Source organism: Amphibalanus amphitrite, unplaced genomic scaffold (genome assembly GCF_019059575.1).
Source record: "Amphibalanus amphitrite isolate SeventyFive unplaced genomic scaffold, NRLGWU_Aamphi_draft 000003F_arrow, whole genome shotgun sequence".
Classification (NCBI taxonomy): Eukaryota; Metazoa; Arthropoda; class Thecostraca; order Balanomorpha; family Balanidae; genus Amphibalanus; species Amphibalanus amphitrite.
In genome coordinates this window covers 104247-122863 of record NW_024881500.1, presented here as the reverse complement: position 1 = coordinate 122863, position 18617 = coordinate 104247, and the positions used below count along the sequence as shown (strand labels likewise).

General features: G+C 55.8%; 1 protein-coding gene across 1 annotated transcript in view; it reads left to right on the top strand.

Moving 5' to 3' along the window:
• The first annotated feature begins 660 nt into the window (after positions 1-660).
• LOC122369529 (fasciclin-1-like) overlaps positions 661-18617 on the top strand; it is a 117137-nt gene continuing 99180 nt past the window's right edge. The window contains exon 1 of the mRNA XM_043344373.1: positions 661-868. Within this exon, the coding sequence (XP_043200308.1) occupies positions 770-868 (99 nt within the window). The 5' untranslated portion in view covers positions 661-769. The remainder of the gene's footprint in view (positions 869-18617) is intronic.

The following is an 18617-nucleotide window of genomic DNA, read 5'->3' as shown; positions in this document are numbered from 1 at the left end:
CTGCCGTACTTGGCGCGTGGCTCCTGTTGCAGAGATCAGATAGTAGCTGACGACTATCAAAATTCCGTCAACACTCATGGAAAGGTCAATTCTCGTAGCGTGGAACTCGGGGTCCAACTCAGGGTCAGTCACGCAAAGTCATAAAATTGTGAAGTTTTCTTACTCAAGGGTCATTGTTACGAGCCTCTGGTAAATTTTTTACCTAGGCTTTCCTTTTTCACAGCTGTGAAAATCTGAGATACCAATGCATATTGGGGTAAGCGACGGCTCTCAGCGGTGACGGCTCCCATACGCTCGTTGCTTCTGGCGAAGCTTTAGAGCTCGGTTAAGGGGAAAACGGCGGGGGCCGTGTACCCCCTCAGCCGTATGTAGAAAACCGATAGGTCTGGCGGGGAATAGTGGACGTCGATCCCTGGACAGAAGGCACGCCGCACGAAGTGTCGACCAGTAATACGAGCCAATTAACACGTTACTCCCTCTTATCCGAGCTTACTCTAGTCTCTCGTAGCCTCTCCACTCCTCCATCGACGCGTCGAGATCTAATAACGCGCGCTAAAGCGGCTCAACGTCACACCCATTCAGCGGAGCGGACCATTGCATCGAGCGGGCTCGGGGCGGCGGCTGGTGCTGCCGCCTGCCGGCCGTCTGGCGAACTAGCCCGTCGCGCTGCGCGCCGGCCGGCGAATCGGCCGAGTATTGTGAATGAGTCGGGAGCGAGAGGAGGTGACGGGTAGTGACGAGTGCGGAGCGGCGCCGACCGAGTGTAGCCATGAGGTGGTGGTGTGTGTGCCTACTGCTGGCCGGTCTGGCCCGAGCCCGCGCTGCCAGCGTGTTTGATCTGATGAGCAACAACCCCGAGCTGTCGGAGGTGAGTTGAAATGCACAGGAACGTGCCGGTCGGGGTCAGCGTGGTGTGGGTGGAACGGGTTTCGGAAATACGATCCGAATCAAAAGCATCGTCACTCGTAGACGTGATGCTTGTTTCGTCCTTTTACACATTATTTATATTCGGTGAACGAGATCATCATCGGGTCCAGAAGATCGAGGCTACTGATTCACCCTGCAATGAAATGTGATCCTGTTAGCACACGTGACAAACCACACGATATATGTCCTGTACCCCTGTTCATAGGCGTAGGAACAGGGGGGGCCAGGTGGGCAAGTGCCCACCCACTTTTCGAGGTGGGGGGGCCAACCATGTGTTTTGGCCCACCCACTTTTTACTCGAGGCCCCTCGTCTCGATTTGAGAGGACGTCGTCACCTTCCAGAATCTCGGTAAAAATAAGTTCCACGAATCCCCACGCACGGACTCCAAGGGGGCGTGATGGATCCAAGGAGGCCCTCTGTTCATACTTGTCAGTCGAAGTCCCTGAGACTGATGGCCTGAGAGGCCCTAGTGGATCTGAGGAGGCCCCAATTTCCACACTGGTCTGGGGAGGCCCCTGACACTGGCGGTCTGGGAGGCCCCTCTATCCACACTTGTCAGAGGTCTGAGACTGGTGGTCTGGGAGGCCCCTCCATCCACACTAGTCAGAATAAATTTAGGCCCCTGACACTGGCGGTCTAGCCGAGGACCCCTACCCTCACTAGTCAGAGGAGGCCCCTCTATTCTCAATAGTCATAAGAGGCCCCTGAGAATGATGGTCTGGGAGGCCTATCCATCTACACAGTAGTCAGAGGAGGCCCCTGAGACTGATGACCTGAGAGGCCCTTATAATCACACCAGGCAGAAGAGGCCCATGATACTGATGGACTGAGAGGCCCTTCTATTTATACTGGCCACAGGAGACCCCCAAAACTTTCGGTCTGGGAGGTCCCTCAATCCGGCACCAGTCAGAAGAGTCCCCTGAGACTGATGACCTGAGAGGCCCTTATAATCACACCAGGCAGAAGAGGCCATGATACTGATGGACTGAGAGGCCCTTCTATTTATACTGGCCACAGGAGACCCCCAAAACTTTCGGTCTGGGAGGTCCCTCAATCCGGCACCAGTCAGAAGAGTCCCCTGAGACTGATGGCCTGGGAAGCCCTTATATTCACACTAGGCAGAGGAGGCCCCTGAGACTGATGGTATGAGAGGCCCTCATATTCACACCAGTCAGAAGAGGCCCCCGACGCTGATGGCTGTGAGGCCCTTCTGTTCATATAACTGGCCACTGGAGGCCCCTGAAACCGGTGGTCTGGGAGGGCCCTCTATCCACACTAGTCAGAAGAGGCCCCTGAGACCGATGGTCTGAGAGGCTCTTATATTCATACTGGCCACAAGAGGCCCCTGAGACTAATAGGCAGACAGGCCCACTCCTAATGAATCTGAGGGGGCCCTCTATCCACATTTACACTTTTCTAGGGAGGCCCTCGAGACTGATGGTCTGAGAGGCCCTTTTATATATACTGTCCACCCCCTGAGATTAATGGTCTGAGAGGCGCTTCTATTTATACTAACCAGAGGAGGCCCCTAGGATTGATGGTCTAACAGGCCCTTCTATTTATACTAGCCAGAGGAGGCCCATGAGACTGATGGTCTGAGAGGCCCTTCTATTCAAACTAGGCAGATGAGGCCCCTGAGAATGATAGTCCGAAGAGCCATGCGGCGGCAACTGACCGTGGCCATATTTCGGCTCGGTAGGGCCCCACAGAGCTCATGAGAGCACCTCAAGGGCTCCTAAGTAGACACGCTTATCCCCACGTGCCACGCCGGCTTCTGAAGGTTCCTTGTAGGCATCTAAGGGCCCTTTCCGGCCTCTAACGGCTCCACCCGCCTGTGATGGCTCCACACCAGTGTTTATGAGCGCCACACAGCGGCGCCTTTGAGGGTCATACTAGTGTCTCTTTGGGCCCTATATCGGTGGCTCTGGGGGCCCCACACCGGCGCCTCTGTGGGCCACCACACCTGTGCATCTCAAGGCTCTATAGGTACATCTGAAGGACCCACACCGACACCTCTGAGGGCCCCAGACCAGTATCTCGGAGCTCGGAAGGCCCCACACCGGTGACTCTGAGGACTCACCGGCTCCTGAGAGCACCATGTTGATGTCTAACGGCTCCACAAGGCCACTGAAGGCACCACACAAGCTCTCACTGAGCTCTTATGTCCATGTACCGGCCTCTGACGGATTTAAGCCAGCGCATTCATAGCTCCACACCAGCAATTGTAAGGGCTTCACACTGAAGTATCTGAGGGTTCCACACCGGTGTCTCTAAGGGCCACATACCGGCACCTCTGAGGGCCCATACCGGCATCTCTGAGGGCCCCATACCGGCGTCTCCGAGGGTCCACATCTGGCGGGCACCCATCAGCGACTGAAGGTCCCACACTGTCGACTCCGAGAGCCCCATCTGCGTCTGGGAGCAACATGCCGTCTCTAAGAACCACAGCGGCTCCTCCGTACGAAAGATGGGCGTCTCCATGCCAAAGGGGAGCGGTTCTGAGACAGTAGGGCACCTACGTGCAATAGAGGGGCGCCTATGAAGCCCATAGGGGCGCCTCAATGCGAAAGAGGTGCGCCTCTGAGGCCTACATATATGGGCGTCCACATGCAATAGAGGTCTGCAAATTGCAATTGATCAATGCCATGGGGGTGCATTCATAAGAAACAGGGGGCCGGCATGGCAAAGAGAGGTGCCTTCAAGTGCCCATAAAAGAGAGACGCCTATGATAAGCGCACATTGTATGCGACAATGGGGCGACTGTGGGACATATAGGAATGTCTCTGATGACTATGCATAGGGCGCTTATATGCCAAAGAGGGCGCCTATGAAGCTGATGGGGGCACCTGGGAAACGAGGAAGACATTTGTGTAAGGGTTTTCAGGGGTCATGCGCCGTTTGCGGCAAATACATTCTAAAAAAAAAATCGGAGGGGAAACAAGTTTTAAAAATGGTGCGGACTTTCTGCACTATTCGCTTAAGCGGTTACGCCCCTGGGTACATCTGCCCAATCTCAGAAGCTAGATTTGGAGGTCATACTTGAAAGCAGCCAGCAGGACGAGGCAAAAGTTGGAGGCCCCTGAAAATAGGAGGCCCCCTGGAAAAGGAGGCCCCTTGACAGGGTGGCCCACCCACTTTTCATGACGTTCCTACGCCCGTGCCCCTGTTGACTCATCCTCATGCACATCCCCTAGGAGATCCGACCCCTGCTAAGTGGGTACAATGGCTCCCAAACCGCCAGCGGAATGTGACCGTGTCGCTCCGTCAGTTGTCGCCGTGGTGTTGTCCCGACCGACCGACCTTGGGCACCAATTATCATTTTATTTACCGTATCACGGACTGACGCCACCGCGGGTGACGGAGCTGGCCGGGGTCCGTCACCCGGCACTGGTTCGCCCGATTGTAGCCGAGATGGATTGCCACCTGAGATACAGAAACTTGGGTGGAAAGGATGGAGTTTTGTTGTTTTACTTGTGATCGTTTAGTTGCAAATGTGCTATGTTTCAAGCCTTATTAAAAATGTATCGATGATCGGATCCGGACGACTCGTGCGATTTAATGTGGCTCGAAACTGGCTCGAAACATGATAATAGTGAAACCGTCATTTTTGATAAGCGGCTGTTCATTTCGGTCAACACCTACCTCTTTCAAATAACTAACCGAGAATACGAGAAGATGCTTGTGCCGTTCGTGGGCAAGCAGCTTCTTATCGTCAAACTGATGACGCCTGACGGCACAGTTTTAGAAAATCAATGGTACCTAGGTATTCAGCTATTTTAAAAACATGTTCGTATACGAGATTAAATGAATAAACATATTTCTGGTCCCTCCGTTAGTTGGTTAAGCATTCAAGCGGGCACAAACTGTTTGTATCGCTCAAAGACATACATTTGACTCAACATTTTCAATAACTTCCGAGTTCCCCCTGAGGCGGTAACCGGTGAATATGGGATAAAAGGCCAAAGGGCGCCCGCGGGCACCGTCGATCACTCGTCGCCGCAGATTGCTTCAGATTGTATCCCAGCAGCTGCATTTCAATCACCACCAGTCACCTGAGGAGACCGTCCCCTCCCGACTTCCTTCCGTCTTTGATCGATGACCTGCAGACTGCAATACGCAGCGACCTGCTCGAGATACGCGACGCGACGGTGCAATACTTTCTGCCTTCTGGTTACCAGATCGCGGCTACCTGACCGTGACGATCTGTGAAACACTGCGTGTGGTCGCATCGCTTAGCGAGATCAAATCGTGTGTATGTGTGGTGCGTGCGTGTGCGTGCGCGGGCGATTGCGTGAGTGCGCGAGCGGAGCGTGAATCCGGTCTGCTCCCCCGCGATTGTCTGGGTCTCCCGTCCGGAGTCCGGGAGCCCGGAACAGTCGGTCCAGATTCAGAATCCCGGAACGGTCGGTCCGGAGTCCGGGAGCGGTCGGTCCGGGGCGCCGCTCCTCGGGGAGCCGGACGCCCGTAGTGAGGACCGGTATCCCGCATTACGCCCCAATTCTCACCTCTCGGTCCCAGGAGGCCGTTCGGACCTGAATGGATCGAGCTCCGAGTTCCGTCCGACGCATGCGGGCGGCGGGCGGGGCGGGTGGAATCCCAAAACCCGCATACACACTCAGTAACAGTTCACAAAGTTTCAAATCGGGAGAATCTGTGTTTAACAACTCCGTCGGCTGGCTCTTGGCGCTGCTGAGCTCAACTGGTGGGTCGTTTCTGGCCCGAATGAGGCGGGCCGGCAGAAGTGCCACTCATTCGGGAGCGGGGAGGAAGTGGCTCCCGTGCTTTTATGGCTCTGGTAGAGCTGCGGAGTGTCTATTTAGTGGCGGAGATTGCTGGGGGCTCTCTCTCCGCGCCGTGCTGCCACACCGTGACTGGCGCGGTTGTCCCTGCAAATTACACACCTCGGCGTAATTTGATCAATGAGCCGCATGCTGGTGCAGATGTTAATAAGTACCTACGCTCTTCATTAAGCAAATTGGCTTAGCGAAGTCATTTTCCGCTTCGGGAGGCGTACAATTTCCTTCTTTCAGCAGTCATCATCAAGCTATTTAATTTAATACAGTGTGCTCAAACACATTGGTATAAAGATACGCCTTGTCTCGACTTACAGTAATCAACATTAATAAGAAGGTAGGCATTAATTATAAATCATTCAATGCTAATTTCCTAACATTTGTCTTGGCACATATAAGTGCATACATGTGGCATACCTGCATTCTTATAGATGAGCACATGGCTTCCGTGCTATAGGTTCGTCCACCAAACTATATCGGTGGATCAGTGCCGTCAGCCTGCCCGATGATCAATCCCACCACCGAAGACGGCGGCACTCTCCCGAACGGAAGAGACGGCTATATCAGCGCCCTTCCGATTACATCTTGTGAGCATGTATGCCCGAATGCACTTGTGTGGTAATCTTATACGTCCGTCGGTGGTTTTGCGGTTCGGTCTGGGCGTATAAACACATCGCGTGTTCCCGGACGCGTGATGTGGATTATATGGCGCAGACGAGACAGACGATGCGGGGCGTCGCGAGAGGCTGTCCTCTCAGACGTTGTTCGGTCGTTCTCGGCGTGTCAAGTTCACTTCTGTTGCCGTCATTAGGTAATAATAGTTCGCGGAATACGATGTGTGTCATGGTCATGGTTATAGACTGCCCTGAGTTGGAAAAATTGCAGCTAGTTTCTAAGCTGCTTTTATTCCTTTTTAAATTTCTGCAATGCAATCTTAACAAGAATTGTTTCTCTTTCGTCTACAGTCTAGCTTTGTTAAGTTTCTTGCTCAGTCAAATATTTCATTTCAGCTGAATGTCATCGATCACTCCTTCTACACAATTGATCCTCATAATGGCCGCTATCAATCGTCGCTAAACAGCTCAGGGCTTGTCCGAGGCCTGGCCTGCACGGCCGACTGCCGGTTATACAAGGCGCTAGAAGAAGGAACGACGATAACCGGACAAACAAACCGGTCTGTCGTTCCGCCTCCGCGGCCACGCCTCTGCACCGTACCGGAAAGGGTTGGCCGACACTGCTGCAGCGCTTGCGGTGTTGCAGTGCGACACAGTTGTCCCATTCGTCCGATCCGCCACTCTGGCGCCATGGCTGCCGTCTATTTACATCACCTTTCTCCCTTTTGGCCTGTCTTCTCTGCATGGCTCTCCCTGGTCATGCCTGTCCTGCACCTTTGCCCCTCCCTCCCCAGACTCCCTGGCGGCTGACCTCCAAGTAGCCCTCTACCTGACCACTCCACCCCACCCCCTGACCACTCCACCCCACCCCGTGACCCGACCCGGAAAAGCGCGCCGCAGGGCTCACCTGCAGGGTGTTTTCGACGACAGAGACTATCCGATCGATGCCCTAAGTTAGGTAGAACAACTATAGCGATCCACCATGCACGGCTCGCGCCACTGACACAATCAATAGCGTGTTGAGGAGGGCGCCGGTCTGCGAACCTCACGTGGACGAACATACTCCCGGAGTCGTACATCGTGGTCCGATAGGTGCACCTGACATCCTCCGCTGGCGGTGGACGGTACACGGCAGCTGATCGCTCTCCCCCAACCTGTTCTGCTCGGTCCACGACCATCCATCGCCACTCTGTCACAATCAGCATGTTCATCGTGTCCAGTGTCTTCCAAGACAACCTCCTTCCTATCTTTCCGTCCAGGTCATGTTCTGTCTACTGATCAACGCTATCGACAGGTGAACAGTTTATCTAGATTCTTTCTCGAGGCATCCCAAGTATTTCCGTTATCTCCTTACCCAAGACAAGACATCTAAGCCGCGTTCCATTACGGCCGTTACCCTGTTTCCCTTTTTCCGTGAACCGTCATCGTTTCCCCAGGCGTCAGGTAAACGTCGTTACCCTGCATGTCGTCTCCGTCTCGGCTTTGAACCGACTCCCCACCCGCTGGTGCCCGAGCTCTGGAGACGCCAATAGACGCACCAATTGACGGCATGATTGCTCACGACATAAATCAATGCGCCGGCGCTTACGAGCCGGGCCTGGAACTGAGGGCGCCCTCTCCGGGTCAATATGTTTGCCCACCGGTCGATGTTTAGTGCCGGTGGCGGCGACTGCACAGACACCTAACGTGTCGGCTGCTGCCCTGTGCACGAAAGCTTAGTCGCTGGAACTCAGAAAGGCGACATTTTAGTACGTAAATATGCTTGACAGAAATGTACGTTTATTTCTATATTATTCTGCTACGTCTGGTATTGCCAACATTCTAGCAGATATAATCCGTCGACCCAAGTCCAGTAGATGTATACACAGTGAATGAATACCTACACATTTACATTTAAATATTAATGTTACCAGTGGTCTAAGTTACGTCCGGCCTCTCCCTGCGTTTGAGCTGGAAGAATGTGACTGTGACTGGGAAGACTGATGAGGTGTCGCGTACGGGATCTCGCCCGGAAGATGGGGCCGCCGAGTTGGAAGGCTTTCATTGCAGACTCTGCAGAGTTGTGCAGCCTCAGCTGATTGCATGATCCTCCGTGAGCTTTTTTATGCAGGCTGTCTTGGATAATGCTGGTAATGGCGTTAGTTGCTTCGCCCCCATCCCGAGTCTTATTCGGTAATGGTTCTTCAATCTTCATAGTCATGAATAAAGCTGTGGTCGTTTTTTTCGTTTCTGCTTTAGTTTTTGTCACTTCTTGTACTATGCTGTTTCCCTTGCGGCTTGACACGGTCGTAAAGATTAGTCACAGTTCCTAAAATGTTTGGTCTTCTGTCGGAAGTTCAGTTCAGTTTGCGGCCGCTATTTTACTGGTGCGCGACTGATTGCCGCGGCCCCTATCGCCGGCAGCGATCTGCCCCCGGGCGTGTCGACGCTGATTGTTTTTGGCGCCCGTGTCGTGGTGAGGCGGCACAGCGATGCCTTTGTCTGTCATGGCGGCTGATTGGGACTAAATCGGGGCCGGCGCCACCTCGGCCACTGCCGGTGTGTGTTGGCGACTGTCCGAACTGCGGCGAAGCTCCGGTCATTGGGACCATGAAGCGAACCCATAACCATTTCTCAGGAGATTCACGGCGACAGGCGGGTCCGTAAGTCACCAAAACACACAACGCCGCAAATACTGTGACATCGAGTAGCCTATTTCAACAGACAGCGCAGCATATAGCCTCGCTCCTCCTGGCATACCACGCCGCATGGAAGCTCAAAGACCTGCGAGGGACCAGCGCGCAAACGACCGTCCCGTTAGATTAGGCGCCGGCCGAGGCTTTCAACCGACAATTGATGGTCTAAGCCGGCTTGTTATCTTTTTTGTAAAATTAATTTATGTCCTTTGTCGGTGCTCCAATCTCTCTGTGCTGCGGCAAATGGGGTATAGTTGCGGCGCTAACCACGGGCCCGGGGTCTGTGTCGGCCCAAATCCATGGGTCCGCTCCCTCACGCTACCACCAACCGCTCTCTGGCCGGCCGATTATCACAGACCGGCTCAGCCGCTCCAGCACGCGCCGCGCGGTCGGCCGAGCAGCGCTCAGACACCGATCTCGTCCCTGACGAGCCGGTGCCGACAATCACAGCTCAAACCAGACGCCGACAGTCCAGGCGGCAAGGTGACGACTGTGGCGCCGGCCCGAGTCCCTTATTACTGGGAAATGTGCGACCGAGTGCACCACCAGCGCACGGCAGGGGGTGAGATAATTGGGGCTTACTCTCTAATGGCGCTGGCTTACGGCGGCGAGACAGCTGCCCGGCGGCGGCTGCGTGATGATAATGGCTCAGAGTTTGTTCAATATTTATTATATGGCGGACTGTTCCTGATTTTGAAAATTGTTTCCCCATATGTATAATTTCATCACATTTAGAGACATGCCCGTTTTATTGATTTGACATTGAATATGTGATATTCAACGGTAGAAGTGTATGCTTACTAGCTGATATGCTATACCATAGGGAGAGGGAGGGGAAGAGAGAGAGAGAGAGAGAGAGAGAGAGAGAGAGGCGAGAGGTGGGAGGGAGGAGGCCGCTGACTGCCCCGATCGTCGTTCCGTCGCCCCTGTCGGCTGTCCGGCCCAATATGACGGCCGGCGGGTACCTACCCTCGGGTCAGAGGGAGGGCGGCAGCCAAACAGTGTAGCGGCGCGCGGCAAACAGCGCCGCGGCTGCGGCCTTTGTGGCGCGCGCCGCCCTCAATCAGACGAGTGCGGCGCTCCCGGCGCCAGCTGCCGCGCCACCAGTCGCCGCCGGCACTGAAGCGGTGGCGTCTGAACAGTCGGCCGGCGCGAGCACCGTCCGGTCCGTCGGTCCGTCGGCCCGGCCGAGTCCCAGGACTGTTGACCGGGGACCCTTGACTCTCATGGAATGAAACTTGAGACCAACGGGAAGAAAATGACCGCACAAGCTTCATTAGTCTGTTAGATCGCATCGAAATGTGCACGCAAATACGTCAACTTTGTAAAACTTATGTAAACAACTACCGCAATGAAATCGCTGTTAGATAGTTGGCCTGCAAACCTGATGACGCTTTTGGCTAGAGAAGCCCTCACGGCTGCTTCGTGTCGGGTCCTCCCCAGTTTGTGTTTGGGCCCCCTACTGACGGTTATTAGTTCCCTTCTGGCGGTACGTCGTCCTCTGACAGCTCATTGTGGCTCCGGGCCGGGCCCGGCCAGGGGCGCTGCTTCAGTCCCCCTCGCCCTGGTCCGGCGACTGCGCTCCGCCGGCGACGGGCTCTTCAGCTCAGTGACAAATGGTGTCTCCAACGGCAGCCCGCGCTTCCACCATCACCCATGGAGATGACGCGAACAATGGACGATGCCGGAGGTGTAACCCGCTCACACGCCATCTGAGGAGATAATATCACAACTTCGGCACGTCCTTTGTCACGGAAGGGATGAGACGCGTCCAACTTACCCGCCGCATCGTTAATATTATGTGGCAGCTCGGTAAATAGGACGCACATCTCGTAACACCGAGCTCATGGAGGCTAATCACACCCCTCTGGCCGCAGAGCAGCCCCTGTGTCATCGGTGGGGCTCATTTTGGACCGGGTGAATCACCAGACGTGGGGCTCGGCCATCATCAGGGCTCGACGCTCGATAATCCGCCGCGGACGATGGCTTCATGCCTGACCGAGCGGCGGGCTGACGGGTCTACTCGTGCCACCACCGTCCAGCCGAAGAATAGCTCATCAGCATGCTCCCCGCTCCCGACGCGGCTGCCGGCAGTGGTAGCGGTCGACCAATTGGCCGGCGCCGGACGGAGGGGCTTCACGCGTCACGTCGCCGCTGCCCGGAGTCGTTCTTTTGTTGGATGTCGCGGAAACGACTCGAGGGGGACTCATTAATCGGTGAGGGGTACTGCATATAGCGTCAGACAAATGTATATCATGTCTGAGACAGGCTTCCTGTCGTTAGTGACGGCTCCGGTGCGGTTGGCGGGACACATCCGATGGACAGGGGTGCAAGCGATGAGTCGACTGTGGGCACGGGGAGGGGAGCGGTCATCGTTCGATGTCGTCCGGCCTAGTTACGGTCAGTGTTCCCAGTACGCCGACCCTGCACTAACAAACCCTTGCCGCGGGGCCCGGACAAGTGGGGTGAGTCATCGGCGCAACAAAAACGACCGACGCTGATCAGGCCTGTGTCCCGCCGCCTCCGTGTTCTTTTTTCACGGTTCTGTGCTCGAATTGCCACTGTGCGTGAGCGGCCCTCCCGCAGCGCTGGTCACCGTTCCGCGTGCCTCCCCACCCCTCGCATGCCCTCCCCGCCCCTCCCTAGTTGCCCCTCCCGTGTGCTGTTGCCCCGCCCTCTCTCGTGCTCCCTTCCCCCTTCCCCACCGCGGTCCTCCCGTCCGTTCAGCAGGCTCCCCTCTCCGCTATTCAATCCATTCCGTGACCGGATATGATCGTAGTTAGTCATGCTTTAGCAAATAAATCGAAATATGCCGTTTACCGACCGGTTTAATCAGCCCGCATGAGTCCAAAAATGTGGGGAGGGAAGGGTGGTTGTCAGGGCTGCCTTGTTTCATTGAAGTTGGGGTTGCTGGACCGTGATCTGAACTTTCCGTGATGCTGTAAATTAATGTGAAGCGTATAAATATCAGGGCATGTATGCATAAAGGAAATAGCATGCCTGCATGCTGAAAGCACCATCCTTCTGGCTCAGTGGTGCATTATAATTGATTTTTGCTTCAGCTTTTTGGATTTGCCTCGACGTTTATTATTATTGAAGTACACAGACGCTCAGTCGGTTCCAGACTGTTTATTCCCGACACACAGGCCGTCCTCGGCCCGAGCGCTGACGCCACCGCAGCCCCAGGCTATCCATGACAGCGGGAAGACGCGCGGCCCCGGCTTGGGTCAGCGCAGGCTGCCCCGACCCGGCTACCCGGGCCCTGGCTTTGGGCGCGGTCTACCGCATCCCTCCACCACAGATATTTGGGCGAAATCTCTATCGTAGCCTAAGCGCCTGGGCGCCCGGCGCTGGTCGCTCGACCGGAGCGCCCGGCCTGGACGGTCGCCGCCGACGGGTACATCACATGGCACTGCAGCGGGCGGAGCTGCCGGCACAACACTGGGTGCTAACTCTACATCATCAAACCCTTCCGCCCCGTTCGTCACGCGCATCCTCACACAATCTACATGTCTACGCAACAAATTCCCACTCTCCAAACAAACGACCACTTCGGTTTCCTTGTGGCTTACCACAACCGCTGGCAGCCAACGCACTCCCTCCACCCCGCTCAGTCTGTCCACCGCCGACACGTACACGGCATCACCGGGCACACAGTGGCGCTCCTTAGCCCCGCGGTCCGCCGAGCTCTTCTGAGCGCACTGACGTTGCTCCACACGTCGAGCAAGTCCGGGCGCAGGCTATCCAGATGCGTCCGGAACTGCCGACCGAGAAACAGCTCAGACGGGGATCGCATAGTCGTGCTATGCGGGGTGGCACGGTATTTAAACAAAAAACGCGACACTTTACACAAAACGGAACCGGTTTTCTGACGAGTAAACCCGTGTTTAAACGTCTGAACAGACTTCTCGGCCAAGCCATTGGACTTTGGCGAGTATGGCGGAGTGGTAATGTGCCGAACACCATTCTCCTCACAGAACCTTTTAAAACCAGCGCTAACAAAACATTGAGCATTGTCAGACACGACGGTTTTCGGCAACCCCCACCGGGCATATAGAACACGGAGCGCTTCTACTGTAGCCTCTGTGGTCGCCGCTCGCAGCGGACACACTTCCATCCACTTTGAGAACGCATCGACTACTACCAGAAACATATGTCCATTCAGGGGGCCACAGAAATCCATGTGAACACGCTCCCACGGGGCAGCCGGCCAGGCCCACGGGTGCAGCGGCGAGCTAGGCTCTCGGTTACGCTGCAACTGACACGCGACACACTTACGCACCGTATCCGTGATCTCGCCATCCATCCCGGGCCACCAAACGTACATGCGTGCGAACGATTTGGACCTGCTCTCCCCATTATGTCCCTCATGTATCAACTCCAAGACCGCCTTCCGGCCCTGCCGCGGAATGACGATCCTAGACCCCCACATCACACACCCGTCCTGCAGGCTAAGTTCTCCTAACCGCGCCTTATACGGACGGAGCTCAACCTGTTCTACGTCCACCTCTGGCCAGCCGTTCTGAACAAATTGATACACCTGGGACAGCGTCGGGTCTCTGGCGGTCCAAAGACGGATCTGATCTGCGGTGACCGGCGAGGAGTTGAGAAACTCGAGTAAGTTTATGAGCTCAGCGGGACACGGAGACTCTGCTGACAGGCACGGCACGGGAAGCCGACTCAGCGCGTCACAGTGAGGTATTTTACTACCCGCCACGTGCTGCAGCCGGTAATCATACCCCGCCAGAAGCATCGCCCATCGCATCACACGGGGCGATGCCATTACCGGAAGCGACTTCTGTTCCCCAATCAGTCCCAACAGAGGTTTATGGTCTGTGCGGATCACGAATGACCGACCGGCCAAGAAATAATTAAATTTCTTGACCCCGCTCACCACAGCCAGGCCCTCCCTGTCCGTCTGTGAGTAACGAGCCTCTGTACTGTTCAAAGATCGGGAGTAAAATGCCACCGGTCTCTCGCCGTCACCGTGTACCTGGCTCAGAATGCACCCGATTCCCACGGGGCTGGCGTCGCACGTCAGGACCACGGGGAGGGACGAGTCAAAATGAGCCAGTACTGCGGGTTTCAGCAGCAATTCTTTTGCTGTCTGAAAAGCACGCATCTCTGTCTCAGACCACACCCACGGTGCATCACGTCGCAGTAAGCGGTACAGGGGTGAGAGCACGGACGCCAAGTTCGGTATGAACTTTGCATAATAGTTGATCAGACCGAGCCACGATCTCAACTTCGAGACGTTCTGCGGCTCCGGCGCGTTACGGATGGCAGATACCTTCTCCTCAGTCGTCTCGACACCGCGCGCGCTGATCCTGAACCCCAGATACTCGACACTGGGCACGCCGAAACTGCATTTGTCCCGGTTCACTCGGAGGCCAGCGTCACTGAACCGCCGCAGAACCTCCCGGAGGGCACGGTTATGCGCCTCCATGTCACGGCCGGTGATGATCACATCATCTAAAAAGACTCCCACGCCCTCGATGCCAGCCAACAGCGTCTCTATCGTCCGCTGGAACAAACTCGGCGCTGCCGAGTACCCAAAACTGAGCCTGGTCGGCCGCAGCAAGCCGCGGGGCGTGTTCAGAGTGAGATACTGACGCGACTCTTTCTCCAACACCAGCTGATTGTACGCTGACTTAAGGTCACATTTCGAGAACACTGTCCCCCCGGTCAGTCGCGACATTAAATCCTCGACGCGAGGGAGGGGGTATTGATCTGCCCTAGCCGCCTTATTCACCGTCAAGCGGTAGTCGCCACACAACCTCACACCCTTTCCCCCAGCCTTAGGCACCACCACGAGCGGTGCAGCCCACTTACTATGTGCGACGGGTTCCCAGAGTCCTTGTTTCACTTGCCGATCCAGCTCCTGCTCCACTTGATCCCGATACGCCAACGGGACGACGCGCGGTTTGAAAAACCGGGGTTGGACGTCTGGATCGACATCCACCGTGACCGGCTCACCTCTGAAGCATCCCAGCTCCCCGTCGAACACGTCTGGGAACTCAGCCAGCACCGCGTCCACCCGCGAGCTGGCCGTCATGACGCACACTGACGACCAGTCCAGCCGAATGCGAGCGAGCCAATCACGCCCGAACAGGCACGGACCGCCACCGCGAACGATCACGAGCGGCACACGGACCGATGTGTCACCATACTGCACATCGACCATCACCTGACCGCACACACCGATCGTTCCCGCGCTATATGTTTTCAGAGTCTGCTCACAGCGCTCCAGGGGCGGACCGCCGGTCGGCCAGAGCCTCTTGAACGCGCGCTCCGAGCAGACGGAGACGGCAGCTCCCGTGTCGAGCTCCATCTCCAGCAACTTGCCGTTCAGCCGCACCGGAACGATGTACGGCCCGCAGCGCTGAGGCCGCCTCGGTGCCACTCCCTCAGCTCCCTCCGTGCGATGCACGCCGCCGCCGGGCCCGCCGGCAGACTCACGATCAGCCGAGCGCCCCGCGCCACTGCCAGCTGCCGCCGCCGCCGCGCCAGAAGCAAGAGCGCCGACCATAGGCTCATCGGAGCCACCCCCGTGGGGTTCACTCGCAGCAACCGTAGCAGCGCCCACACTCACGCCGCCACCAGCTGCGCACCGCTCGACTGTGTCCTCCGAGCGAGCGGCCGCGGCCTCCGAGAGCGGCGAGACACCGGCACTGTAGACTCCGAACAGAGCATACACATCCTCCTCCACTCTCTCCGGGCTCCTCGGCTCCGCCGCAGCTGCACCGGAAGCTGTGGAATGCTCTGCCGACTCCACTTGAACCGCCCGGACCGCCGGCGTGCGCCGTCGGCAGGCCACTCGCAAGTGACCCACCTCCCCGCAAGAAAAACAGCGCCGGAAGCGAAACGGACACACGGCCGGCTCGTGTCCTCTCTGCCGGCAGCGGTGACACTGAGCTCGAGCGCCACCCGTCGCCGCCACTCGGGACGGACTCTGCCGCGGTCGGCGCTCCTCCACCCGATGGACGGGCTGCAGATCCGCTCGCTCTGATGACACGGGACTGCTGCGATTCAGCTCACTGGCGTTGGCAGCCGCCGATTCGAACGCCTGAGCGATCGCGAGCGCAGAGCTGAGAGTGAGATCCTCCGTGCTGAGCAGTCTGGACTGAAGTCTGGGATTCCGGATTCCACAGACCAGCCGATCTCGGAGCATTTCGTCGAGCACCTCCGCGCTGAACTGACATGGCCGCGCCAGTCGCCTCAGAGTCGCAGCATAAGCTGAGACTGACGCACCGTCCTCGCGATCACACGTATGAAACCGGTAACGTGCCAAGATCCGAGACGGCGACGGCTCAAAATGCTCCGACAGCACCTTTACCAGGTCTCCATACTTCACGTCTGTCACTGAGGCCGGAGCGATCAAATCCTCCAACAGCGCAAACGTCACCGGCCCGATAGCACTCAGGAAAATCGCGCGGCGTTTCACGTGTTGTGACGCGTCAACATCGTTCGCCACAAAATACTGTTCCAGCCTCCGAGTATAACCACCGAAACACTCAACACCCGCGTCGAACTCGGGCGCCCGGGCCAGCGCCATACCACACGTGAGTTCGGTCCTCGTCGCCACTGAAGTACACAGACGCTCAGTCGGTTCCAGACTGTTTATTCCCGACACACAGGCCGTCCTCGGCCCGAGCGCTGACGCCACCGCAGCCCCAGGCTATCCATGACAGCGGGAAGACGCGCGGCCCCGGCTTGGGTCAGCACAGGCTGCCCCGACCCGGCTACCCGGGCCCTGGCTTTGGGCGCGGTCTACCGCAATTATCTTAATTATTTATTGTTATTAATGGTTCGCCACTTATCTTAGCACAAGGCGCAAAGTCATCATACCGTCCAATATTTTGTTAACTTTGTGTTAATCCCACCCTCGGGACGAGACGATAGCAAAAATCCTCGTATTTACGATGTCAAGGATCACACTCACGATTCAATGCAGTCGAGAGCAGTGTCGCAAGTCGCAACACCCTGAACTTGCGTACAAGCAGATAATCTCTGTACGCTCGTATGCATGTTGAAATGTTCAGTTTCGCCTCTCTTGTGCGTGTACGCGAGTGTGGCATGTTTGTTGATGGTTTTGTAAACGTTTACCACACTCCACCACGGCTGGCCATCAGTCAGTTGTGTTTGAAATATTCCGCCCAGCTGGCGGGCGGGCGAGCTGCGCGGCGGTCCCACGCTTCGAGACGATGTTTTAGCTGGTGTTGACGGCCATCACGACATACCAGGACGGCCAGGGTCATTCATAAATACAGCAGTGGCAGAGACCTGCATAGAAACGTTATTCGTTCTGGCTGGTATCCCTTTGATTCTTGTTGTTCAGTGTGTACTGTGTATGATGTGTGTTCACCCGACGGATACAGAAAGCCTCTGTGTAAAGAAGCTTCCGTTTTATGTTTTCCGGTGTCAAGCTACCACTCAGGGAGTTGTCAGATCTGGTGATAGGAAGCAGGAACGTCGTCCACTAAGGCCCCCTGAGGTAAATAGGTATTGTAATATCAGGATTATATCCCTATTGTTTTTGGCCGGAGAGCGACTGGACGGCGAGTAATATGGATATGAATGCATTGTTCTTTCTGTTTTGAGTATGATCTTCAACTTCCTGTGTGGCCAAGGCACAACTGGGTTTGAATTTCTGGATTGGAAGTTGGGCCTAGTGACCGTTCTGTGGTAAAAACGGACCTTTACATAGCATTAGCGCAAGCAAAGAGTGGAGCGATCCGATATTCCTACATGAGACACAGACCATTACAGAAACTATCCGTGGACGGTGAACGCTGCCAGGCTATCAGCCCTTCCACCTCCCCCAGTATCTTACGCTCCGCTGCTGCTGCCATAACCGCTGCTACTGCAGCCGCTGACGAGCGATGCAGTGACGATGTTCTGAGGCCGTTCATGTCCTCACCCCACCTCCGCGACACAGCGGGACGAGCGGCCGCCGACGGCGCTCCCGGTCGACAGGGTTCAGTGCCTGCCGATCGGTGGGGGTCTCGGCCCGCTCCATCATTAATCTGCGGTCTAGTGCACTATGGTTGGAAACGGCCTCACGGATGGCCGTGGGCAATTTCGGAATATATGTATATTTGGGGTGTCATTCTGTTGGAAATTGATGAAATGTTTTGAATTGGGCAGAAAAAAATATTTAGTTGCGCATTTAGTCTCCATTATTGTACGTGGAATCGGGAGTTTCTGATAGTGGCTTTTTTGGTGCGCCGTCAAAGGTTTAAACAACCGCGCTGGTGATAGCATGTGGAGTACCTCCATGACGTTGTAAAACTGGATTATTATATATCAAAATAATCCTTGTTATGTTGGCTATCGAGTGGAGTGAGTCTTTTTCCCATGCGTGTTCAAAATCAGGAAATGGCATTGCATTCTGTTTGCAGTGTCACCACAGCAATATTTGCAAAATTACGTTTATGTTTCATTTGACATACAAAAAGTTCTCCATCGACCTCCATTGAGCTTTTTGGCAGAATAAATCTCTGCTCAATTCTGCGTAAGGGGAACGTAAAAGCAGACTGCGCACTTGTGCGCAAAATCGTCCGTGAAGCTTCATCTCCCTAGGCGTACCTACCCGTCGCTTCGTTAG